At 45.6% G+C, this 26,385-nt stretch overlaps 1 protein-coding gene across 3 annotated transcripts in view; it reads right to left on the minus strand.

The window, feature by feature from the left end:
* Nucleotides 1-26,385, minus strand: part of Abhd6 (abhydrolase domain containing 6, acylglycerol lipase) — a 39,882-nt gene that overhangs the window by 4,943 nt on the left and 8,554 nt on the right. For 2 of the 3 annotated variants that reach the window (XM_013144108.3, XM_005008271.4), the window contains exons 2-9: nt 24,605-24,669; nt 18,384-18,535; nt 10,988-11,144; nt 9,094-9,207; nt 7,348-7,480; nt 6,516-6,673; nt 2,573-2,627; nt 2,268-2,368 (exon numbers count right to left, since the gene is read on the minus strand). In XM_013144108.3, the coding sequence (XP_012999562.1) occupies nt 2,268-2,368; nt 2,573-2,627; nt 6,516-6,673; nt 7,348-7,480; nt 9,094-9,207; nt 10,988-11,144; nt 18,384-18,502 (837 nt within the window). In that variant the 5' untranslated portion in view covers nt 18,503-18,535; nt 24,605-24,669. The remainder of the gene's footprint in view (nt 1-2,267; nt 2,369-2,572; nt 2,628-6,515; nt 6,674-7,347; nt 7,481-9,093; nt 9,208-10,987; nt 11,145-18,383; nt 18,536-24,604; nt 24,670-26,385) is intronic. The other variant, XM_063257200.1, reaches the window with a different exon arrangement.

Genomic DNA, 26,385 nt, shown 5'->3' on the forward strand with positions numbered 1-26,385 from the left:
TCAGTGTGGAGAGTCCTCAAAAAACTATAGAGATTACATTCCACTCACTGTTCTCCTTCTGGGTATTTTCTCAAAAAAATTAAAAACATTATACCACAGTGATATATGTGCACCCATGTTTATAGCAGCATAATTTGTAATAGCCAGATTTTGGAAACAATCTAAATGACCATCCACTGAGGAATGGATAAAAAAGATGTGGTATTTTTATACAATATAGTACTACTCAGTTATAAAGAAGGATAAACAGGAGACTTTTATAGGCAAATGGATGCAACTTGAGACCATACTTGTAAGTGAAATAAATCAGACACATGTGTAAACACTGTATTGTCTCACTAATGTGAGAAGTTGAAACAACATATGTATATATGTATGTATGTATAAAAATAGTTAAAGTAGTTATACTACTGATTTCTCTGAGTTCACTGAAGAAAGAGGTCTGTGCTGATGTTCTTGTCTTGTGCTGTGGGTGAATGATCTGGGGATGATGATGTGCAATGTACACAACACTACTGCCCCTGCTTGACTGTTTTGAAAATTTGTGTTATTTTCTTTTCTTCTTTTTTCTCTTTGAGATAAAATGGATTTGGAAAAAAAAAATTCTAGAAGCCTGCCCACATGACTGTATGAGGCTTTGGGCAGATATCCAGACACAAACCACAAAATAAACAAACACATGTGCCCTTTGACCAGAGAATTCCACATCTAGAATTTACCCTTCAGAAATGTTTGCACACTTACTCCACAAACACACATATAATGATGTTCACTGGAGCACTGCTTAATAGCAAAACACAAGGATTCTCAATGACCAGCAGTTGGGCACTAAGCACAGAACAACACTGCCATGTAATGGGTTATTATGTTCTTAAAAAGAATGAAGATAACTGGGTGTGGCAGCACACGTATGCATCCCAGGCTCTCGGGCAGGTAGAGACAAGTCTGCAAGTTCAAGGCCAAACTGGAACACAGGGAGACTCTGCCTCAAAAAAAGAAAAGAAAAGCCACAGTGGTACCAAACAATAATAATAATAATAACAACAATGACAATGCTAAAGACTAATCTAGGAGGGATGTTTGAAGATGGTTGGACAACTGCTTGGTCCCAAAGCCTGCTTATTAGAAGCTCCACAAGGCTGAAGCAGATAGCAGTCTGACTAGGCAGCCAGAATGATCCACAAACTCAAATTGAAGAACACTTTCTATAGAATGGGTCTGCACGCTCCACATATCTCAACATCGTGATGACAAGGGCAAACCAAGGACATGTTTGAGACTAAGGAAATATGATATTGAATAGTAGATATTGGGTTGGATCAGGGAGTCAAGAGAAGGGGGAGAAGAGTAAAACATTACTGAAACAGATGAAGTTTGTACTAAAAAATACAGGCATATATACACACTATTTACATATATATGTACAGATAGATAGACAGATATGAGTTAGAGGAGGAGTAGGCAACAATGGCTCACCGTGCTTCTGTTCTGGGGGTTTGTTGGTAGAGCTGGGGACTGACTCCAGGGCCTCTGGCAGACTAGGGTGTGCTCCAGCACCGAGCTTCACTCCCAGCCCCCTCTCTATGGTTTTATAAACCAAGGTCCTCTAGGCCACAACCATGCCATTTGTTTACATGCATTTAAGGCTGTTTTTACAGCAAAGGGCAGAACTGAACAGTTTTAACAGCCTGGATCACAAAGCCAAAAATACCTGTTATTTAGCCCTTTACAGAAAGTTTTCCAAGCTCTAGCTTAAGAAATATATGTAAGGTAATAAAAGTTGTCTCAAAGAAACAAACTGAGATTTGGGATGTGAAAGAGAGTAAGTTTTCACAATAAATTTTCTGGTAATCTTTGGGAGTTTTCTGAGTATGTGACTGATTTTTTAAAACTAACCTTGAACTCCTAACTCCTAGGCCAGTGCTGCAAACCTTTTAGTGTTCTCAATGATACATGCAGCCCACAGCAGCACATGCACTGTAGGTTTGTCACACTGTGCCAGGCTCAAGGAATCCCCATTATGGATTCCTGAGTAGCTAGAACAACACCACTGTGACCAGCTGATAAAAAAGCAGTAAAAAATAATTCAAATTGTCTTGCATGTTAAAAATCAAATGTCACTGCTCTCAACTCGTAAGACTGCTCCTGTGAACGCCGGCACCCGGCACAGGTGTGGCACCTCTTCCCCTAACAAAAATCACCCAGGAGGCTCAATCTGTAAATAACCACTTGTTTGTCAAGTGCTTCTACAGGACACTGTACCATACCTGGTCTTGTTTCCCCCAGATGATCAGTGTGGGGACCTTTATCTTGTCCATGTTCTGATGCAGACAGTATCTGGACTTCTCACTGACGATTTCCAAAAACACTTGCAGAAAAAGAAAACATGGTGAGTGTGTGCAGACTTGTGCCCTTGGGCATGAGGGATGAGGGACAGCATAATGAAGTCGAAGCCACCACAGCCTCTCTTGGGGGCCCAGAAAACAACAAAGTTGCAGAAGTTTCAGAAAGAAAAGACAGCCACCCTAAGCTTCACCTGTACCAAGTTCCAACCAGAAAGAGGGCTACTTACACTTCCGGTAGAAGTTGTTATGAGGGATTCGGACATCAACAAGGCCTTGCAGGATCTGAGGATAAACAACCCAAAGTCAGAAAGCAGGAGAAGGCTCCTTTTCCCAGACCCCTCGCAGCTCTGTGCAACAACATGCCAGAAAATCTAGCCATGCACTGCACTTGTCAAGAACCAGTCCTGTAAGTTTTCAGGATGTCCAAATGTAACTGGGAAACAGACTCCTTGAAAGTCTTTTTTTTTTTTTAACTTTTCAAATTGAGGGAGGACAGGTAGAGGGACAGGTGAAACCAGAGGGCTCCTGCAGCACGTAAAAAGATACCTGAGCAGTTTTACAACTTTATCTTGAGAAGTTCTCTGCTTAGCTTTAAACACAATCAAGATAACAAACATAGTATCAAGGAATTATTCACTGATATTCAAATGTAGAACAAAGTTGTTCTAAAAAATAGAACAGCTGGGGATGATTGGGGTTTATTATACAATGAAGAAAAAACTATTGAGGAAGTTCTGGAGAGGGTTCCATAATGCTTTATTTTGTTTTGTGAGACAGAGTAGCCCAGGCTGCCTTCAAATTCTCTATCCTGCTGCAGACCCCCAGTGCAGGGGTTCCAGGTGTTGCTACCACACCTGGCTTCTGCAGCACTTCTCATATTTGATGTCACATTTGCCTTCCCTGCTGAGGGCTAGTGGGGGTGTCAGCCATCACCTAGGCTACTGACCCAAAGAGGTGTCTTTAAATGCTCCTCCTGCCTCAGAACTCTTAGGCAGAGTCCAGAAATCATAGGAGCAGCTGCCATTTCCTGTATTCACCTGGGACTCAACCTAAGTAGCTTCAGTGCCCTTCAGGAGCCCTGGGTACAACTGAAGACGTTGGGAAGACTCAGCCATGCTCCTTTGGGTGAAAGCAACCCTCTGGAACGAAACTAAATAGTTCTGGCTCTCAAAGTAGAAGCACAGAAGTGAGAACAATTACATTTGCTGAGCAAATGTTGTGCTCAGCATTGGCCCTGAACCCATGTATCTGTCCATGTTGCATTCATCCATCCTGCACCTCTGCTTCACTGACTGATGGATACATCTGTCCATCCTGCTTCCAACTGACATGTGCATATGACTGTTCATCCTGTGTTCCTCAGTTCATCCACCCTGCATCCCTGCATTCGCCAGGTACCGTCCCATCTTCACCCAACCAACCACTCTGCCACCCATTCTTTCCTACAGTCCTACATCATCCGTGCATGGACGGCATCAGTTCACCCAGATTCCGGTGTCTACCCTTCCATCCATTCTCCACCCTGAATCATCAAGGCATCTATCATCCATCTGATCTAGACCTGGGACTTCCATCAACAAACTGCTAAAGTCAGGAGACAAAACAGCCAATTAAGGCGAAGCCCCTGATCTTAAAGAGCTGAGAGTGGAAGACAGACCAGAAACCACGGCCACCATGCAAGATGGCCCTCAAGTGCTGGACGCTCCTGGTCTCCTGGAAAGGAAAGGTTTTTGGAGCTCCTGTTTATTTTCTCTCAGTGTTTTCCTATCCTTGACTACACAAAACTTGTGAGTCTTCTAAAACACTGGCCACACAATTCTGGAAGAGATCAGGATTTCAAAGACAGTACATACCACAGAATCAGATTCTGAGTCTTTGTCAGGATAACCCATGCCTAGTGACTGAGTCATGTTTACAATGCCTAAATAGATAAATAATTTGGGGTCCTAAGGCCTCAGCCACGAACTCTGCTTTCTTGGTCCTATCTCAGTCAGGTTCCTCATTCCTGAGACACATACCTGACACCCAAAATTTAAAAGCAGAAACCTTTATCTTGGCTCGTGCTTGCAGGCCATGGTTGAGATGAAAAGAGCATAGCAGAGAGGCCTATGGAGAAAAGTTATTCATGTCATGGTGCAGGAAGCAGACAATAAAGGGAGGAGCTAGGAAGGGATACGTACCCTTCCAGGTCACGCCCACGGTAACCTGCCTCTAACCCTACTGTACCCTACCTCCAGCACCAAGTAAGCTATACTGCTCCAGGAGTCACGTACCCTCCTGAAGCCCTGCGTATGAGCACATGGGTACCTTTGGGGGACATCTCCATCTAAACCATAAGAGTCCCCCACAGCTTCTCCCTAAGGGAGCTCAGTCAGTCTGTCTTCCTCTGCCAGCAGCTCTCACTTTGCAACTTCAGCCAGATCTCCCTCAGCACCACTTATAGAACCAACAACTTGCTGCTTTTGCTTAGCATGTCCAAAGCTCTTTCGTATGCTTTAAATCTGTCCATTCTCCTTCCCCTGCTCAGACAATGCTACCTTTAGCTACTTGATTACTCAGGACTGCAAGCCACTTGTGATGTCTGGGCCACCACTTCCAACCTCCCAGGAAGCCCTGTCCATTCTTCTTCCTACTGATGTTTTCATGCTCTCAGCTGCACTGCTACCACCGTAGTCCACAGCATCGTTTCCAACTCACCAGAGCCCCTGGGCTTCTGCTTCTGTGTATGCTCCCCTACGATCCTGCATAGGGCATTTCTATTCTCAGATAAACACTGGGCTCCTTCCCATAACCCATGAGGCCCCATAGGACCAGTCCAGCAGTTCTCAGGTGAGTTTCAGGGTGTGAGCCACCCTATGCTCACCACAGTACTCAGTTTCACTTGCCTTTTCACTTGGGAGTCTCTCAAAGCATACGGCTGTTCAGGCCCTATGTCACGAGGAGATCGCCAGCTCTCTATGCTCATGGAATCAGTGCTTGCACAAATGCCAAGACATACAGCCCCCATAAATACGGGCCTTGAGTTTTAGGAGTGTAAAGGGCTCCTAAGTACTGCCTCTTCTTTGGTGCTAGGGATTGAACCTAGGGCTGTGACAATGACAACAGGCCCAGCACCTCTGTTTTACAGCAATCAGTACTCTCAGAGTGCTGAGGTCATAGGCGTGTGCCACCATGTCCACTGAATGTTTTTACCTGGCAATGTGCTTCAGCACCTCCTTCCTTTCCACTTCCTCTCACCCCATTCTCGTCCTTACCCTCTGGGCCTAAGACGCCTCTATCCTACTGTCCTGACCTTGTGTACCTTTTCACTTTTGCACATACTGTCCCCGCAGACAGGCTGACCAGAGCTACTCCCTGTGGGGAGCTGCTGAAGCTGGAGATTGGTCACATGTGTGGGGCTAAAGCAAGGCCAGCCCTGAGAGCCCAGAAAGCCCAAAGCAAGCCACATAAACAAGCCATTCCAGCTCTAAGAAGGCCAGGGCCCAGGCCAGCCAGGCAAACAGGTGGCGAGGCAGTGGGTTGAAATTGACATCCTCCTCCAAGTGTATAAATGAACTGCTATAGAGATTGAGCAGTCCCTTTCCTCCCCTCAGGAGACAGGGTTCCACCTGACCTCCGCTTTTGTCTCTTCTTTGTTTTCCCATCCTCTCACAGTCCTTCACCTCAGGAACTTCAATAGGCACGTGGGTCATGGCAACTCCTGGCTCCATTTTTCAACCACTGTATCATCTTCATTTCCTCTCAATAATGCATTTCAATTTGTAATTTTTTGTTTATTTGTTAACTGTCTGTCTCTTGCACTAGACTGCTCTGCCCAGGGACCTTCTCTTTCATATATAAAACTATGTCCAGTAAAACCTGACATATCACAGGCACCCTACAGGTATGTGTGAAATGAATAAATGCAAGAGGCCGGGAGTGGGGTGGCACATGCCTGTAGTCCCAGCATTCAGGAGGCTGGGGCAGGAGGATCACAGTAGGTTTGAGGTCAGCCTGGGCTACAAGTTAGTGCAAGGCCAGCCTGAACTACATAGCGAGACCGTGTCTCAAGGACAGATAAATAAATGGAAGAGGACAAGATGGAGCTGAGGGTAGATGCAGGAGGGAATGCACAAGGAGCTGGCGCCCAAGGGCCTGGCAGAAGGTGAGCATGTGGTACTGAGACAGTACCTGCTGGGGCACCTTGAAACGGACATAGGAGCAGAGCTGGAGCATTTCGCTCATCTCTTCTGGGGTAGATGGGATCAAGGGAATCTTCTGCACGTCTTCTGGTTCCTGCAACTCTTTGAGCCGCTGTACAAACTGATTGTCAGTTGAATACTGCAGGCCTGTGGGATTCAAACCAAAACAGCTTGACAGTACATCTGTCTTTGTAACAACCCACATTTTATGCAGGGAACTTCCAGTAACAGCCCAAAGTTAATACACTTCAGGTTTCTTTCACCAGAGTTCTTTTTAGTTGGCACTGCATCTTTACTTAAAGTCAAAAACATGCTTAGAGAAACAAACAAAAGTCCTTCAAGACTGTGTTTTCATGCTGGTTACTCACACTGTGGCCTGTTGACCAGGTGCACCGAGAGCCCCCGAGAACCCTGCCTGAGCCTCCCAGAGCACTGAGATTATAGGCGTGCTTTCATATGGTTATTGGGGAAATTAAACCCATATAAAGACCTTAGCAACTGAGAGCTCAATGCAGGGTGAATATTAATATTCACACTGTATCTCAAAATATCTATGTGCTTCAAAGCACTGTGCACATTTTAACCATCTACCTTAAATTCTTCATGGAACAGGGTTGGCTCCACATTTTAAGTCAGGCTGGTAATGATTCTGAGTGTATAACTATTGTTTGGTTAGTCATCACTAAACACTGCATATTCCTAAAGTTCACATCAGAAGAGGATTTTAAAGACCGCCACAGCAGACAGTGGCCACCTGTGTCGCCCGAGGGCCAGGCCGCCCTGCTCCGCTCACTCACGGGACCTCCAGCATCAGCACTCACCCGCGGGACACACCAGACTCAGGCTGCAGATGTCTGACGGGTAGTAAGCAGCATATACTCCAGCCACGTGGCCGCCCATCGAGGTACCCACAAGGTGGAAGGGCTTCTTGTTCAACTTTAGGCACTCTACAAACTAGGAAGGGAGATGAGAAGGAGGTTACCGTGAGACACTGGCAGTGCTGGGTGATCGTGCGGAGAGAATCCCGCAGAGCTGAGCATGGCCACGGGAAGTGCGACACACTGTGGACAAAGGGGACCTGAGACTCTGCCGGCCCCGTCACAGAAAGAGCCTTCGACAAGTGTGTGCTTCTCTTTACTCAGCAAAAGTGATGTTGGGGACATTTCTCAGTCCCTCAGCCACGAGGCAGGAAACTGTTCCAGGAAGGTGCAGAGTAACTGTTTTCCGCTGTGGGGCTGCATGTGTTCTGTTGCAACCATTCACCTTTGCCACTGGCTGCCAGATGACACCTAGCTGAATGCCTGGGTCTGTGTTCCAATAAAACAGTTAACAAAAGCAGTGGGAGGTCCATGAAACCCAGCCATCTCCCTTCTGGGCATCTTCCCAAAAGAATTAAAAGCATCATACCACAGCGATATATGTGCACCCATGTTTATAGTGGCACAATTTGTAATAGCTAGATCATGGAAACAGCCCAGGTGCTCATCAACCAATGAACTGATAAAGAAGAGGTGGGTTTTTTTTTTTTAATATAATGGAGTACTACCCTACCATAAAAAAGATAAACCTGAATAGACATGTTAAAATACTATACTGCTTCTCTTGTGTGAGAAAACAAAAGTATAGATAAGGACCAAAATATATAACAAATACTGGGAAATGGGAAGAAAATGTTCAAATGAGGAGGTGAACAAGGAAGGGCGGAGAGAGAAAGGAAAGAAAGGACAAGAAAAAAAAAAGGAAAAAATAGAAACAAAGCTTTTGTAAATAAGGAGGGGTAAAGGGGTTGAATGGAGGAGAATGAGAAAAAGGAAGAAGCAAGATATGTACAAGTACAAATTCCTATGATGAATGTTATCATTATGTATATCTAACGTACCAATAAAATAAAAGCCAAAAGGCCAGAAAGCTCAAGGGCCACAGTTCAATGACTCCTGCCCTCATCTACAGCCTGTCCTATCCAACCACCACCCACTCATCTATCCACCATCTAAAAAATTTTATGTATCTATCAGGCACAAGAAATGAGAATCCACAGCTGAGGATACAGCAAAAGGCCAAAGAAATAAGATTCCTGATTTCATTAAAGTGTAGGGTCAATGGAGAAGGCAAACATTATTACATAAATATCCTCATCTGGGGAAATTACTTAATATTAACCTGAAATGTAAGAGCTCCTGAGTTTTGAAATGGCTCATAGGCTCCTGCCCTGGAGAGCCCAGCTAGAGAAAGCTAGAGATGATGCTGAAATACAACAAAATGCAAAGCACACCCTCCCTCTCTAGGCAGAAGTGCTACACCATGGCCATGCAGCTGGTAAGAGAAAACATGAGACCTCCAAAAAGGGATAGTCTTGAGGAACTCTGGACTCCCCTTCCAAGGAGCTGAGAAAGGCCAGTGCAGGAGGCTAAGAGGGCACAGTCTGTACCAAGCTCTGGCCCTCTCCAGCTGACCTAGGACAGCATCAGGCTGCAGTGTCACCAGGGAGCGCTGCCCAGGAGTCAGGGTGGAAGCTCCCGCCTGCCTCCAGCCTGGAGCATGCAATGGCGGAGGATCTTCCTGCTTACCTGATGGATCCTCTTGACCTGTCCATCTATGGACAGGTCATCCAAGGAGGAGCGGGTGGTGCCTTCGTGTCCTGGCATGTCTACACAGACCAAGTGCAGGTTCTTTGGAAGGAACTGAGGGTACATAAGCCCAGAGTCAGTATCAGGTGTGCAAGAGGTATCTGCCCACTTTTCTAACAAGGGTGCCCCCATTTACCAAGTGACCTGGGAAGCCATCTTTGGGCTTATACTTCCAGGCCTCCCAGTATTAATGTGCATAAGCACTGCCAGTAGGCTCATGGGGTGTAGACCCCCAAAGACTAATATATGAAAAGGGGCACAGTAGATAGGTGGAGATGGGGCACAAAACAAGTGAGCAGGCTTACTGAGATTTCTTTCTTTCTTTTATTGTTCTTTGTTAACACTGCTCAGCAGAAACCAGCTTTTCCCTTTCCCTCCCTCTTCCACAAGGCATCTTATTTGGAACTTTAAGGGATGGTTGTATTTTCCCAGAAACCTGGCCAGCTTCTGAGCCAACAGGAGAAATGCTTTCCCCAAGACCATGCGTTGTTTTGTTTTATTTTTTGAGACAGGGTCTCACTACATATTCAGGCTGGTCTTGAGCTCACTATGTAGCACAAGCTGGCCTTGAACTCTTTGCTCAGCCTCTCAAGTCTGGGATTACAGATGTGTGCCATCATGCCTGGCTTCTCCAAAACCAGGTCTGATCACCCTACGCTGGTTTGAATTTTTCTCTTTTTCTAATTCTTTTAGATGATTGTTATCCTAAAGCATCTTTTACCATATTGAGATTCCCACTCTCGACTGGAAAACTGGAAAAGATCAGTAACCAACAAACAAATATCCAATCACAGAGAAGGCAGAGTGGGAACAGAAAGTGAGGAGGGAAGCATGAAGATGAATGGCCTCGGGGGCTGGGGATTTAGCTCAGCGGCATAAGCGCCTGCCTTGCAAGCAGGCAGTCATGAGTTTGAGCCCTGGTACCGATAAAAACGAAAAAGACAAAAAAAAAAAAAAAAAAAAAAAAAAAAAAGAGAGATGAATGGCCTCACAGTGGCATTTGGAGATAGGAACACCAGTAACTGGAGCATGTGTGTGTTTTCCTCTGGAGATAGAAAACACCTGGGAACCCTCAGGTCTGATCAAGGATATCCCTTCCCAGGCTTCTGCCAGTCCTAATCTTCATTAACTGGTCATTCTTAACATGCACAGTAAACAAACCAGGACAACTTGGACAATTATTCCAGAAGGCTGCCTGATCAAGACTGTTTCTCTAAATGGCAGAGAAAACAGGCTCAGGCATGATGCACATGCCTATAATCCAAGCACTATGGGAAGCTGAGGCAGAGAAATGGCAAGTTTGAGTCCATCCTCGGCAACCTGGCGAATCAGGGAGATTTTCCTTTAAAACAAAGAATGTTTGAAAAAGAGCCAGAGATGTAGCTCAGTGTGAAGGCTCTGTTCAATCTCCAGCACATGGCAGGGGACCCTGGTGGAGGTGGCAGTGAGTGCTCTAAAGTGTAAGAATTGGGGAAGGGGACAGTGTAAAAAGAAGGTTGTGGGGAGGAAGAGAAGAAACCTGGAGTATAAAAGAACAAACACTTGTTAAAAGCTCAGCCTTGATGAGTGTGGCAGTTCTGAGCTGAAGCTGCATCAGAAACAGAAATCTCTGCTAAAACAGGGCAAACAGATTTCTAAGGCACGGATTTTACAAAGAATACTCAACTCAGTAAGTTTTGTCTGACAAGACAATCTGCATAAACTTACTATATTGTGTTAGTTTTAAGACTGAACTTGGACTGTGGCTCTGGGTTCCCTCTGCTTTCCACTCTTTCTGGGACATCACATGCACACAGAAGCCCTGTCCTGCTGAGGGAGAAGTGGCAGACTGCACCTTGACCACGCTGAGCCACATGTCCTTGTGTGCAGAGAAGCCATGGAGCATGAGGATGGACGGCTTGTGCCCAGGCCTGCCCCGGAAGGAGTAGCAGAACTGATAGTCTTCGTGGTACACATAGCGAACCTGCATGCCCAGCGTCCTCCGCCAGTACCTGGGGGAACAAAGGCAAACAAAAGCAGCACGCTCTCAGTAAGTGGCTTTGAGGGACAGGCATCCTCCCTAGATACCCCACTTGGTGGTGAGTAAAACATTTTCCCCACTTCTGGCCTCTGTGAAGTTCCCCAGGTCTTTACTTTCAGGAAGCACGAAGGACAAAGAAGTACTGTGTTTTCTTTTCCAGTGGTACTGAGGACTGAACCCAGGGCCCTGCACTGAGTTATATCCTCAGTTTTTTGTTTTTAAACAATCTTGCTAAATTGCCTGTGTTGGTCTTGAACTTGCAGTTTTCCTGCTTCTGCCTCCCAGAGTGCTGGGATTATAGGCATGCACCATCATGCCTGGCTCAGCATGTTTTCTTAAGAAAGGGCAGCACCCGGCATATTGCACACAGAACTCTGTGTGAGTACATAGTTCTAGACAGATACTCTGAGACTAATTTATTTCTTGAGAACCCTGTGTACCCACCCGCTAGCTTGTATTCTTTACAACATATGGGAGCTGGCTGAGAGCTCAGCTGTTGTTGATTACATAAGACTTGGCAGAGCTACAGTTCGGCCCTGCCTTGATTTCAGCATGAAACTTCCATCCAAACAAACTGAACTCTGCTGGAAGGGTCTCCAAAATGGAAGGCAATCCAAACAGAGATGTGCTTGGGGATATAGTTTACACTATAAGGAGGCAGGCAAACCTTGTAAAAACCAGTAACCTAAACCAACTGGCTTTACCCATGTGTGTAAAATAAAGGAAGAAGGCGGCAAGTACTTACTCATATCTGCACACAAAAAATGTGGGAGAACACTATCCACTAAAGGTATCTGAGTAGAGGTGGAGAACAGTGTAAGGAGCTAGAGAATGGACATGGAAGACATAGTCTGTGTTCCTTTTGATACTCTTCAATGACTTCATTGCTATTTACATTTCTACTAAAAATAGAATTGGCCAGTTTATCAGCTCATCAAATGAGGAAGCAAACATTTCAGAATTCTAAACCATAGCATTGCAGTGTTTGTTCTTTCACTCAGGCTCTAGGTCTAAGCTTACTCATTTACTGATTACAGGATCTTATTTTATTTTGGTACTGGAAATCGAACTCAGGACCTTGTGCTTGCCCGGCAGGCGCTGTGCCACTGAGCTACATCTCTGGCTGACTCTAAGATCCTGAACCTCAACTCCTCACGGATAATACAAAAAAAATTCTGCATTCCAGGAAGAACACAGCAACAGTTAAAAAGATCATCCACATACAATGTTCTGTGCAAATCCAGGCATGGTAAATATTCAGTAAGTGGTGGATACCGCTACTATATAAAAAGAATTCTATCCTTGTGGTATATCATTTGCCAACATTCAAGGGAAAAGTGGAGGGAAATATTTGCAACAAATATGAGTCACACTTGATATCTTTATTTTTCCCCTTTTTTTCTTCTCCAGGGGGCTAGCAATTGATCCCAGAGCCTCATGCATGGCTAGAAAACACTCATCACTAACCCAAAGATTGATACCCTTGGGCCAGGGACATAGCTAAGTGACACAACGTCTGCCTGACAAACACAAGGTCCTGAGTTCGATTCCCATGCCAAAAAAAAAAAGAAAAGAAAAGAAAAAGAAAAAAAGATACCCTTAATATATAAAAAAGTTCACAAACTGATGCAAGCCACACTAAGAATACCTCTCAGACAAGGTGGAACTGAGCAGCTACCAGACACCCAAAGGTAGCAGCTGGAAACTGTGGAGAGGAGGTCAAAGGGCAGAGGCCAGGACCTGGGGACACAGGGACGAGCTGCACCGCATGAGGAGAACAGGGCCAGGAAGTCAGTGAGGAGGCCAAGCGGGGCGCCCACTAGTTTTCACACAATCAGTTTCCAAGGAAACCTTAGGGGACTAAGGCTCTAGTCCCAGTGAGAAGGTAGATGTCAGTAATTTCAAAAAAATGCTCTCAGTGAACAGCTGGGAAAAAGACTTGAAGCTACAGGCCCAGCTAAAACATTGCAGAAGACCCATGGCCCAGATGGAAAGAGACAGACTACAGCTTCTCTGGGTTAACCATAGGAAACAGTAATTCTCTCTCTCTGACTCCCAGGGTCAGAGATTAGACCTCCTGGCAACTTTACAGACAGAAACACAAGAATTAAGATGAGGTGAGTGAACGTGGCAAGAGCGTGACTGCACAGAAGTCAAATGCTCCTGCTTTAGGACAGAAGACACTGCAGGCTCTACTGACCTACATTGAGAAATCCAAAAAAGGAACTTCCTCAGTGCCCAGAATCCGCGTTCTACAAGTTTCTCCTCCAGTTACAGGGAAATTCTGAAGAAAGCACTTCAACTTCTTTATCTTTTTTTTTAGTGTGGTAAAATAAACACAGCATAAAACTCCGTCTTACCATGTAACTCAGTGTACCCTGCAGGCAGAATTCAGTTCCTTTGGCTGTAGGACCGAGGCTCCTGTGTGTGTGCAGGCCTTCAGGTGAAGACTGTCAGTGTCTTAAAACCCACCTGTGCACCCCCCATGCATCCCTCTCCAGCGTCAGAGGAGGAACAGCCCTGAGTCCTCTCTCCGCAGGCCTTGCGGCTCTCTGCTCTTAAGGGTTAGTTAGTTAGGGTGAGTACATGAGGCTCAGTAGATAAGGTCCTTGTTCTAAAGTCCACTGCATACAGTGTAACACAGTCACTGCAGATAACATGGCTGCACCACGGAATGCTGTGTCCTCACAGTCACAGGTTTGGGGATTAGGGAGGGACATCTCTGAGGTTCCAGGTTCGGCACTGTTCCTAACAAACGTGTGAAAAGCAAGCTTTGCCCAGATGGTTATCTAGTTAGCCCAGGGCCCGTTTGCTGCAAGGCACACTACCTTTGTCAGAAATCAGATCTACTACTAGATCTGGCCAAGCAGTAGACTCTATTACTAGATTCTCTAGTTCTGCCAGTCCGTCTTCTTCAGCGCCAATTTCACACTGACTCAACTTTTATAATATTGTAATTAGTCTTAACAGCTGGTAGCATAAATCATCTTTGTTCTCTTTAGAAATTGTCTTGTTTTATCAGTCCTTTGCTTTTTCTTATAAATTTTTAGAATTAGCTTATTAAATTCCATCAATAGGCCGGGTATAGTGGTGCACACCTGTGATCCTAACTACTCAGGAGGCTGAGGCAGGGAGATCGCAAGGTTGGGTCATCTTGGATCACTAACAAGACCCTGTCTCAAAATTTTTTTAAAAAGTTTTTTATTAGTTTTTTGAGAGTGGGTCTTGCTCTTATAGTCCAGGCTGGCCTTGAAGTCACTAGGTAATCCTGGCCAGCTTTCAACTGGTGGCGATCCTCTTAGTGCTGGGATTACAAGCATGTGCCATCACATCCAGTTTTCTGGGGCTGTGGTTCAATGGTGAGCACCCCTGCATTCAATCATCAGTACCACAAACAAACCAGAAAAAAGTTCCGTCACAAAGAAACCTGTTATAATAAATTGAATCTGCAGGTCACTGCAGATAGGTCTGACATTTCTACAGTGACGGCTTCCAACTTGCAAATATACTTTCATTAATTGAGTCTTTTTAAATTCCCCTCACAAATACCTTGTATTTTCTGTATAGAGCGTTCTATGTTACTCTTTACGTTATTATTAGTTAATTTATAATTATCAATGATAAATAACACCATTAAATTCTTTGTTTTTCATTTCTTTCACTTGTTGCTGATGCGGAGATATAACTGGTTTTTATTACTGATCTTGTATTAATCATCCCAGCCAAATTTACTTATTATTTATAAGTTCTTTCCAATGGTCTAGCTATAGTCCTGCCAGCTGCAGAAAACGCTCATTTTATTTCCTCCTTTCCAACTCATGTCCCTCTTACTCTCTCCAGTTATTTACTACACTTTTTTATTCTAATTTCACAATTGAGTTTCTTTGGTAAAGCAAAACACCTGGAGAATCTCAGTCTTTTCCACCTAGGGATGGTCTCGGTGTTCTCATTACACAGTGAAAATCAGCACTGCTGCGGAAGCCACGCACCCAAGCAGTCACAGCATCCCGCTGTGCCACTGCTGACTCAGTGAAGCATGTGGGACCTCCTACAGGAGCAACCACTGTCCATGTCACTGTGGCAGTGGGCTGGCCACATTCCAGGGATGCTCGGCCTCAGAGAAAGCTGCTCTGGAGACTGGCTGTGGTCTCTGAGGACACTTGTGCCTGGCCCCTGAGAAGCTGGGAAGACCTCCAGGGAGCCAGGAGTGCAGTGTGATGTCTGCACAATAGGGCAGCAGGGGTGGGGTGAGGCAGGGCAGGGCTGTCTCTCCTACCTGCAATTGCTGTTTGCCTGGAAAACTGGAAAATTAACTGATGCACCTAGTTTTGCAAGCTGACCCCACTGGTGGTCAGAAAGCCTTTGGGGTGGCTGTAATTCAGGGAGGTGAGGGACTCATGGCACAGCCACTCACCACGTGTAAGTGCTACCTGCAGTGAGGTGACTCAGAGGCAACTGGGCTACGCTTTTCAGTGAGGCAGAGAGCGAACCAGGGTTTTTGACAGCTTCTGCAGTGGCGCCATAGGTGCTGTCACTATAATCATAATCCCCCATGTCATAGCGCCATCTGGCATGATCTGAAAGGATTTCTAGGACTCTCATCCTCCTCAACCAGCTGGGGTTTCTTCTTGGCCTGTGCATCTGAGTTCACAGAAACACTGTGTTTATCTTCCGGCCACCACTCAGAGCTGGGATCAGCCTAGGAAGGCTTTCAGATCACAGGCGTTGAGCTAGGCATGGGGGATGGAGGGCATGCCAGGAGACACAGGCAGTAGACTGCTTAAGCCTGGGAGTTTAAAACTAGCCTAGGCAACATAGCAAGACCCTATCTCAAAAAAATAAATTAATAAATAAAATTTTAAAATCCAGCATTTATAACATTCAAAAGGCAGAAACAACTCCAAGTATTCAGCAACAGCTGAATGGAGAAACGAAATGTGGTCTGTTTTCTCGTGCTATAACAAAATACCACAGACCAGGTAACTTATAAGTAGAGGTTCATTTTGGTTCATGTTTCAAGAGCTTGGAAAGTCCAAGCGCATGGTTTCTGCCCAGCCTCTGGTGCGGGGTTTCTGCTGCTTCCACTCATGGAAAAAGCAGAAGGGCAGCAGGCACGTGCAGAAGACAAAACAGGAGGGGCTGCCTTGCTCTGCAGGGACCCACGCTCACTCGGTAACACAGTCCAGGCCCCCAGCACCATGTTAATCTCTTAACAACTCAATCACCTGGTAAAGGCCCCATGGCCTCTCAACATCATTACCCTGGCAGCCAACTGTCATCGGGAGTTACCGAGGGGAAAACCAGACGGTCCATGGCACACAAAATGGAGTATCAGTCAGCCACAACAAGGACTGCAGTACTGATTCACAGGACAACATAGATAAACCTGAGAACACTATGCTAAATGCAAGAAGTCAGACAGAAAGCAAGATTGTGCGACTCCACTTACATGAAATGTCCATAACAGGCAAATCCAGAGATGGAAAGCAGGAGAGTGGTTGTCAGCGGGGGAGAGGGGGGAATGAGAGTGGCCACTAACAGGTATGGGGGTTCTTTGGGGAGACAGAAAAGCTCTGAATTACACGGTGATGACTGTAAGCACCGTAAATATATGAAAACCAATGAACTGTATGCTTTAACATGGTGAATTTTATGTGAATTTGAAATCAATAAAAATGAAATATTTGCTAGGAAGTAACTTTTCAAAAATCAACTATTTCCTAGCACATATAAGCTACAAACAGCACTGCAAATAAAACAAAGCCAAACCCCCAAATATTCAGGGGTGACCTCGACTGAAGTGCTCTCCTCAGCAGCCTGGGGACGGAGGAGGCAGAGACCACAGCAGCACTGAGGCTAGTTTCCACAGCAGGAGAGCAGAAGAGGCTTTTCTATCTCTACCCTCTGGGACAGCCACATCCATGGCCTCAGTCCATGTCAGTAAACTGCACTCTGCCCCCACTTGGTTTGCTGAATAGAGAATGGCATTTGAGTGTGGTGGCCCACGGTGCTGAGGCAGAGCCATGAGGGTAGGAACACAACGGCAGCCACCCCTGGTCAGGGGCCACCCAGGATCCCTGGTCCCAGGCACAGAACTCCCGCGACCCGTGCTGCAGGGGCGGTAGCAGTTACGAAGTTGCAGGTTTGGCTTTGTCAGTGAAGGTGGGTCCTGGGTGACTCTCTGAGGGGTCATCATCTCCCCAACACCCAGAGGGACAGAGAGTGAGAGATGAAAGCTGCTCTGCTCAGTTAGCTTCTTTTCAAGAACTAGAGCCCAACTGGTTGGTGACAAATCCCACACTCTAGCAAAGTGCAAGAAGCCAAAAAGAGGGCAAGTAAAGGGCACCGCTGAGCACTTCTGGGTGCAGAAATGCCCGCCAACTCCCCCACGCTGGTCAAACCTGGGGCTCCCTTAGGGAACATTCAGGACTGTTTCAATGTTCTTTCCAGCGGGTAGCGGGGTGACTGTCTGTGGCAAGCAGGCAGTGGTGTGGAAAGTCGGGAATGCGCAGGAGGGGGAAGCACTTTCTGTTCACCTCCTTACCCCACAAAGCGGTACTCTCTTAGGGCAGCTGTGTTTCCTGGCGCCCTACAAGGAGAACACAGATGCAGGGCCTCGGGGCAGCCGTTTTTAGGCTAGAATGGACTGCTTAATGTCACCGTGCTGAAATTCGGTTTGAATACTAACTTACTGTTTATGGCAAGTATGGGGAACCAGGAATCGAACTCCAGCCTGGCAATGGGCTACTAAGCTGCATGCCTGGCCCCCAATCATTTTTTAAATAAACAGATTAAAGGTTTTCAGAGAAGTGACTCAATCTACAGGAAATACAAAAGTCCAGGTGGTCTGCAGATAGGACACAAACAAAGGCGGTATGAGCAGAGCAGATATTCTGGAAACGTTTTATTTTTTTCTAATTTTTTAAAATATTTATTTGTTATTTTACTTTTGAGGCAGGGCCTTGCTATATAGTTCAGGCTCACCTTGAACTCACAGTCTAGCCCAGGCTAGCCTCAAACTTGGGGTGCTCTTCCTGTGTCAGCCTCCCAAAGTGTGAGATCACAGGTGTGCATCACTCAGCTCAACTTTTCTTTATGTTTGAACATTTCATAATAAAATTTCATAACATTTATTCCAACACCAAATAGGATAAGCATTGTTGACAATATTACCATGTTCTTGAAAAGGCCAGTTATGTAATTAACTTACCAGTAGTAGATTCTTATCAACGCTGAAGGCCACAGGAGAAAGGAGGCCACGAATGCCAGGATCGGGATGGCCAGCGTCCCTCCAGCAATCACAAACATGTTCACCACATCAAGGTCCATCTGGGCGAGAGAATGGGCCAATGCCTGCAGGGGCTGGAGAGAGATTCTGTTAACGTTGCCTCCTTTTAAAAGTGGAGGACCAGAAGGAAAGAGGACAGGTAGGGCAGATCAGGAGGGAACTAATAGCCTGACCGTTCAGTGCGACGGTGACCCCAGCAGGCGTGGGTCTAAAAGGACAGAACTCTAAGGCACACAGCCGGGAACTCTGAGTCAAGCCTGGACACCGGGTAATGGTGCTGCTCGGGCGCTGACGCCATGTGCAGGTGGGACACTGTTCTCAGGAGCCTGTGCTGCAGTGCAGAAGCGTACACTGTACACAGATGTAGGTACAGGTCCGCTACTCACTCTAAAGGCTCAGGAAGGAAAAAGTAACATGTGTGTGGTTAGGAAGAAAGAAATAAGGAAACCAGGATGAAATGTTGAGCACTAGGGATTCCACGTGAAGGTTATATGGTATTAGTCCTTTACTTTTCTACAGATTTATAATTTTTAAAAATAAACAGGACAGGGAACTTTAAAGAAATAAATGAAAAAATACACCTATACATGAATGTTTGTATCCCAGGGTACACTGGATGGATACTCAAGAACCTGGAGATAATGGTTACACCTAAGGCAGAGAACTAGAGGGCTTGGTGTCAGGGATACACAAGAGATTTGCTTTTCACTTTTCAAATGTTTTGAATTATCTTTCATGGAAGTGTATAATTTACTTGAAAATAACACAATAAGTTGGGAGGAAACAAGACTGTTTCTCCTTCTAGAACCAGGTTTCCCAAGGGTAGGGACAGTCATGTATGTTCTCTCTTGTGTATGGGATTGTATTGCACAGTACGAGACACACACGTATTGCACATGCGCTGACGTTCGAAAGCACAGGTACAGGAGTTATGGGTGTAACGCAGGAGTAGTGCATTTTTCCTGCATCTACCCCTCAGATCCATGCCTAGCCTGCCAGAAAATTAAGTTACAAAATGGACTCAATGCTATTGAGCTGTTTTAAAGGAAAAACCATTCCCAAAGATGCTGTCAGAAACCTAACATTTTTCCTCTTTCGGTAGTCACAAAACTCCCTGGAGGAATTACCTATGAAATGCAGGGCAAAATGTACACTACTAAAAGGCCTCACCATCACAGGGGCAGCAAATGAATTGCCAAGGGCAAGGAATTTGTACAGATCTGAACATCATGGACCTCATACGAGAAGATGATCATGGGAACCGTCGGCTTCCCAGACCTCTCCCATATCACGGAAAGTCTTTAGGAAGGTCTACAGTGAATTTGTAATCCTTAGCTGCAGGGAGTTCATTACATGATGTTCCTTTGGACCAAAGTTAGAGCATCGGGGCTGGGGGTTTAGCTCAGCGGCATAAGCACCTGCCTTGAAAGCAGGCAGTCGTGAGTTTGATCCCCAGTATCGATAAAAAGGAAAAAGACAAAAACAACAACAACAACAACAACAACAAAGTTAGAGCATCACATGCCCAAAGCCATCCATGTCAAGGCTCTGACATTGGAAATGGCAGCTCTGAAATAAAGGTATGATGGTGAAAAAATAAATGCTCTTTGTGGGTGCTTGCTGAGGGTGTCACTTGGTTTTGAGGACAGTTCCATCGGGTTCCATGTGACAGTGAATAGTGGAATAAAGTCCTTCCTAGATATGCTCAATTTAGCAAGCTGGACTTACTACAAAGAACCCACATACTTTCCCTGACAAGGTCAAATCAAGTTAAGCTTTCCGACTGCAACGTTTTCTACACAGATAAATCATGGACAATTACTCCAACCTCTGCAACATCCTTCACTTAAAAAAAGACTTGACCCAGCTTTCCTCTGGGCAGCTTGCCAGCCCGCTGGTGTTTATGAACAGAATATTCCACATGCCCACAGCCTGGAGACAGAAAAACCAAAGCCCTATGCACCAGGGCTCATCAGTGACTGAAAATCACAAGGACTAAAACACAAACTGCGTGAAACTGACGACGACTATCAGGTAAACATCAAGCCACGCTTCAGGGCAGCAGCACTGGAAAATACTGATATACATACTATGATGTATTCCAGTTTTAATCCTGCTCAAGTCAAAGAACAATCGTCAGGTGGACATGGTGGGACAGGCCTGTAATCCCAGCCCTCTGGGAGGCTGCGGCAGGAGGAAGGCCAGTTTGCACCTAACCTGGAAAATAAACGACTCTGCAAGATCCTGTCTCAAAATGAAAAATGAAAAAGGACAGGGGATATAGTCCAGTGTGAAGGCCCTGGATTCAATCACCAGCACCACCCAGACACACAGACACAGACATCCACACACACACAAGCAACCCTCAGGCCGATCATCTTAACTCTGTGAGCCTGGGGCCTCTTACAGGTATTAACCAATTAGGAATACTGTTCCTTTTCATTTATTTTATGGATACTTTCAAATGATTTACAGATGTGAATTAATTTTAAAAGTAACTTTAAGCAAAAAGGAGTTTTTAAAAAGTGCTAAGAGGAGGCTCTTGCACCTGGCTCTTACACACATCTGCTGTGAGAAGTTGATCTCCTGATCCATTAAACAAGAACATTCAACCAAATCTGTTCTCTGCTACTCTGTGTCTTTTCTGAAATCATGCCAGAAAACTGGTGTAGCTGGCTTGCCCTCCCAAGAATCTTGTCCACTATTATGTTTTCCAAGAAGCTAGAACAGTACCTAGCAAATATCTGCTGCTTGATAACATTCACTGTTATCTGACTTAGTAAACTGAAAAGACAGCACTCTTTACATATCTGGGGATCAGCTGAGTGCCCCAGGCACCCACAGCACAGCATGACATACAGTAATGTCAGGAAGGAGCGGGCTGTGGTGACACCAGACAGAGCAGTACACTGTCCACCTAGATGGGGGCCACCAGCTGGGCAGGAGGGGCCTTTGTCTCTGAACACAGGGGCAAAGACTCAGTGGATAGAGAGGTATGTCGAGAGACCCAGACACTGCAGTTTAGTGTGGGGCTAGGAGTCATGAAGAACACTTTACAATTTTATTCTACTGTTCTTACTGACTTTGAAAACTGGGGATCCTATATTCCAATCTTAAGTTTTCAGAGTATAAAGCAAAAATCCAAGAATACAGAACCCTATCAGGAAAGACTGCCTTTCTCTCTAGACATCTATTTACAGCCCATCAAATCTGACAAACTCAAGTCCTGCTCCCTCTAGGATAATAATGATCACAGTAGCAATCACATGAACTGTAATGGCGTGGCCATCACCGCCCAAGGCCAACACTCAGGAGTAACTGTTTCCATGCACTGAGAACTCTGTGTGCCAGGCCCTGCACAGAGGTGCACACACATCCTTCTGTTTGATCTCTCCTAGTGCTGTGAGAGGAAAATATTCCTCCCAGATTAAAAATGTGAAAACTGAGGCTTTAGAAGTTACAAATGTCCCCAAGGTAATGGACCAAGTTCCAACACCAATTGGTAGATAGGTCTGAGTTTATGCCCCTTTGCCTCTGTGATGCTTTTCCTAGCAGATATTTATTGTACGTTATTTATGCACAAGGTACAGGGTGCAGTGTGCTCTGGACAGGTTCAAGACTTCTCTGGAACTGCTTCAACAGCAAACAACATGTTAACAACTTTACAAGCTGCCACTGGCTCACTCTTTATTCCTACTGGTTGCTACAGCTATATAGAGATGTGGACAATTGCACAAATAAAAATTCTTCCCTTAAAAAACTAAAACTAGAAATTTCATTTGACCCACTATCCCACTCCTTAAAGAGTTATACATCATCATCATACTACAGTGATACAAGCCTACTCATGTTTCCAGAGGCACAATTCATAATTCATAATGGCTGAATCTTGGAAGCAGCCTGTGTGTCCACAACAGATGAATGAGTACAGAAGACGTGGTAGTTATACACGATGGAGTAGTTACTGGGCTATAAATAGGACACACTTGAGTCATCTGTAGGAAAATGGAGGCACCTTAAAACCATAGTGTTATGTGAAATAAATCAGACATACAGGTTTAAATACCACATATAAGAGAAACTCAAAATAAAAGACAGATAATAGGAAGCAGGGAGACAGATCTTTCTCAAATGGAAAAGGAATCAAGTGAATGAAGGAGGTAGAAGGAAGGGAAGGGAGAGAGGATAAAAAAAAAAGAAACTGAAATGTGTTATGACCTAGATTCAGTCTCTAGTAGCTTAAAAACCTCAAATGTGTAAAGAGAGATCTACAACCTATGTTTTTGGTCCCTTTGTAAAAAAAAAAAATTTGATGGCCGAGGTTAAAGAGAAAATAAGGTATGTTACGTGCATGTACCAACTCCACAGAAGGGATGTAATCATCATGTAATGCGAACACGTACTGACAAAAACATTTTTAAACTGCTCTCCACAACATCCCATCAGAAAGACACCATGTTCTTGAAATCTGAGTGCAATGCCCAGCTGTCAACTAGAGCTGCGTTTATCACACTGACCTCTGATGTCACTTCCTGAAAAGAGTAATTCCTTAAACCTTGCTAAAGTGCAAGAGCTAAAAATCATGTAACAGTGAAAAGGGTCTCTGACATGGAAGCCCCAGAACCAGGGGGACAAAGTAACTAGAGAAACTGCGCCCTAACTCCTTATCATGTGGTCTTCGCCATCACAGGGGGAAAGAAAGTTACACTGAAATTTCCAAACGATAGTTAAGCTAGCCCAGGCTTCACAGCAAATGTCAATGCCCCAGGGTCACTGTCCACAGGTGCTCACTGCTGCCTGCCTTGTGGCCTTTGTCTCAGTGCTCCTAGGCTGAGTCTGTTCTCCCTGAGCCAGCAGCCGAGCATGCCCGGCCAGGGTACCATGATGCCCTTTTAACTCTCTTCCCTGGATATTCCCATGATGCTCTCCACACACCCCACCCTTACAATGTGCTCCATAATTCTCTTCTGGCTTCCATCTTTCACCACTCTCACTTGCAGGGAATTAAAAACCAACACACTTAACAGGACTTTTTCAGACTTTTCTAAATGCAGGACCCTCCCCCAACAGGCCCTAAGCCATCTCAGACTCATCTCTCCCCTGCTTCTGACTCACTGACTTCTGCAAACAGTGCCCCATCAGCTAGGCCTGCCAGAGGTGACTGCATTTTCCAGTCTTCCTCCTTTCACCACTCCAGTTATGCAGTGCTGGAGAGACACCAGCCCCAAAGTCAACCTGTCCTACTCTAGACAAATGGCCCTTCAACCTTAGGTTCAATAAAATTAAACAAAATCCGAAATTCAACTGTTAGTTACTAGGCCACCTTTCCAATGCTTGACTACCCACCTGAGATAGGAGCTACCACAGTGGACAACCTAGCACCGAGGATTTATACTTAAAGGCCTCATGCAAGCAATCTCTTAGGCCAGGCTGGGTCAACACTCACTGCGAATGTTGCCTGGGAAGAGAAGCCTCATCGGGAATGCGACTTTCCACTGGTCAGTACCTGGACTGCCTCTGCGGCACACAGGGGCCTCACTGCCCCTGTTTCTGTAAAGGCTCATCCTTTACATCCTGCATCATCCCACCAGCACCTCTGGAAGCAGTTGTTTCCGTTCACAGCAGGGACTGCACTGGTCTAATGTCTAGCCGATAAAAATGTGAACCATCCTGCATGGTCCCACTCATCTCAGAACCGACTTTCCTGACCACCTCTGCCCCAACTAACCATCTCCCCGGCCCTTGCCAGACCTGCAGAGCTCCCTGCTCTGTCCTCCCCCCTGCCGTTCACTTCCAGTGCAGAGCCATGCTGTCCTGGCTCCCTGATGACCTCCGCTCTGCCCCTGGGGCAGGCCACAGTCCACATGCTTGAGGAAAGCACTGCAGTCCCCAGTTCCCATGTCCTCCAGGCTTTCTCCACATCAGGGCCCTGCCTGCGGCACATTCCTTAAGAACTGTTTACAGGGGCTTTTGGAGTATATTGTAGTTTAAAACCCTTCAGGCACCTGCCCTTCCAGTAGACTGAGACCAGGGAGTCACCTCCGTGGTAGACCAAAGAGAGGGAGTTCACCCAGGTGGCAGGCCCAGGTTCCTGAGGGGCTGGCTTTGTGGGGTGATTTATGGTGCTAAAAATTCATACTTACTTGTCAAAGAGCACAGCTTTCTTTTCCAACTGCTCCTGGCTCTGACAGGAACTGAAAATGTGACTCTAGAATACCACAAATAAAATGGCAAAGCATTAATTCTTCTAAGGCAACATGAATAAAGTACCCTCTTTAGCACAAACAGCAGTGCACACATCCTGTGGCTTTATAGCTGCCCTCTGCCTCGGGCCACCTCCCCAATCAGGCAAAAGTGCACAGAGAGCAGGCCCTCTCAGATAAGGAGGCAGCCTTAGGAAGGGATTCAGGAGGTCAAGGAAGAAAGTAGGTGAGAGGGCAAGAGGCAGTCAGGCGGGCTAAACAGACAATACAACAAGGGGCATGGAGGTGCTCTGGGGATACACGGCTCTGGGGACTCTGAGCTCAGCAAAAATGTTCAAATAAAGACACAGGGTGCTCCTTCTCCAGGTGCACTAGGCTTTCCTAATGTAGGAAGAGGAAGGAGGACAATCCTGCTACGGAGTGACCAAGCTCAGAATCAGGGCTGGGCAGACAGCAGGGGCTCCGCAGCAGGACTGTCAGGAGACAGGCAAGGGGCACAAAGCCACACAACTCTGGAACTGGTCAGCGTCAACTCTGAGAAACAGAACCATCAAAGGTCTGCAACTGTTAAGAATCCTTTAAAAATATCTCTTTGGAGAAGGCTTTTCTTAGAAAGATAAAAACCAGAAGGCATAGCAAAACATTGTAATTATAAAACAATTTTGGTATTACTGCTACAAAAAAGTAACAAGTTGACTGCATAAAACTGCCTTTTAAACATTTGCTTGGAGACATCATAAACGTGATTAAAATTTGTCAAGACAAGAAACTGGGCCTGGCAGCATATGCCTATCATCCCAGCACTCTGGGAGGCAGAGCTAGGGTATAGCACCTGAGTAATTCAGCAACTTAGGGAGACTCTTTCTCAAAATAAAAAATAAAAATGGTTTGGGACGCGGCTCAGTGTGAAAGCCCTGGCTTCAACCCCCACCCCCAATATCTCCCCTCTACCACCAAAGCCATCACATATCAGAGGTTCAGGACTCATTTACTTAATGTCTGAAAGGCTTCTTCCAGCAGACTAATAAACAAATGGACTGAACAGATAACAGCAGAAAGGGAGCAGAAATGACTCTTAAACATATAAAAAGGTGTACAACACAGTTACAATGAGACAGGCAAATGAAGTCTTTGGGTTGATGATGGACTTCACTGACTACACTGGCAAAGAACAAGCCTAGCATCTGTGTGGCCGAGGGCAGGTGGACCGAGAGGCTCTCACCACACGTCACACACCAATCCAAACTCCACAGGGCAACTGGTGAAATGTGTGGCAAACACAGAACACACCTACCCTTAACCTACCAAGATGCTTTCCTTCTACGCATTTACTTGTAGTTACATACACAGAAACATGTTTGTGCAGCGTTTTTAATTACGATATTGTCTATACCATAATAAACGCTTGGACCTACTACAGGGGACCTGGTAAGTACACGATGGTGCAACTTTCCAGGAGTACTGTATGCAGTCACTATAAATAAATACAAGACAGCCAGCCCTTCTGCTCCCTGTGGGTGAAAATCTCAAGGCCCATTACTATCGCCAAAAAAAGCTCTTGCATTAACAAAGACAGCGAGAGATTATGTTACACATGTACGAGACCTTTCTAGGTGGATGCTCAGGAAACTGGCAGCAGTGGCTGCTCTGGGAATGGAATCTGGGGCAGAGACGAGTGCATTTTCACTACTCCTCCTTTGTGGCTTTCGAATTGCAACCAT

This window comes from Cavia porcellus, unplaced genomic scaffold (genome assembly GCF_034190915.1).
Source record: "Cavia porcellus strain 051 isolate PalLab524CR breed Dunkin Hartley unplaced genomic scaffold, mCavPor4.1 scaffold_10, whole genome shotgun sequence".
NCBI lineage: Eukaryota > Metazoa > Chordata > Mammalia > Rodentia > Caviidae > Cavia > Cavia porcellus.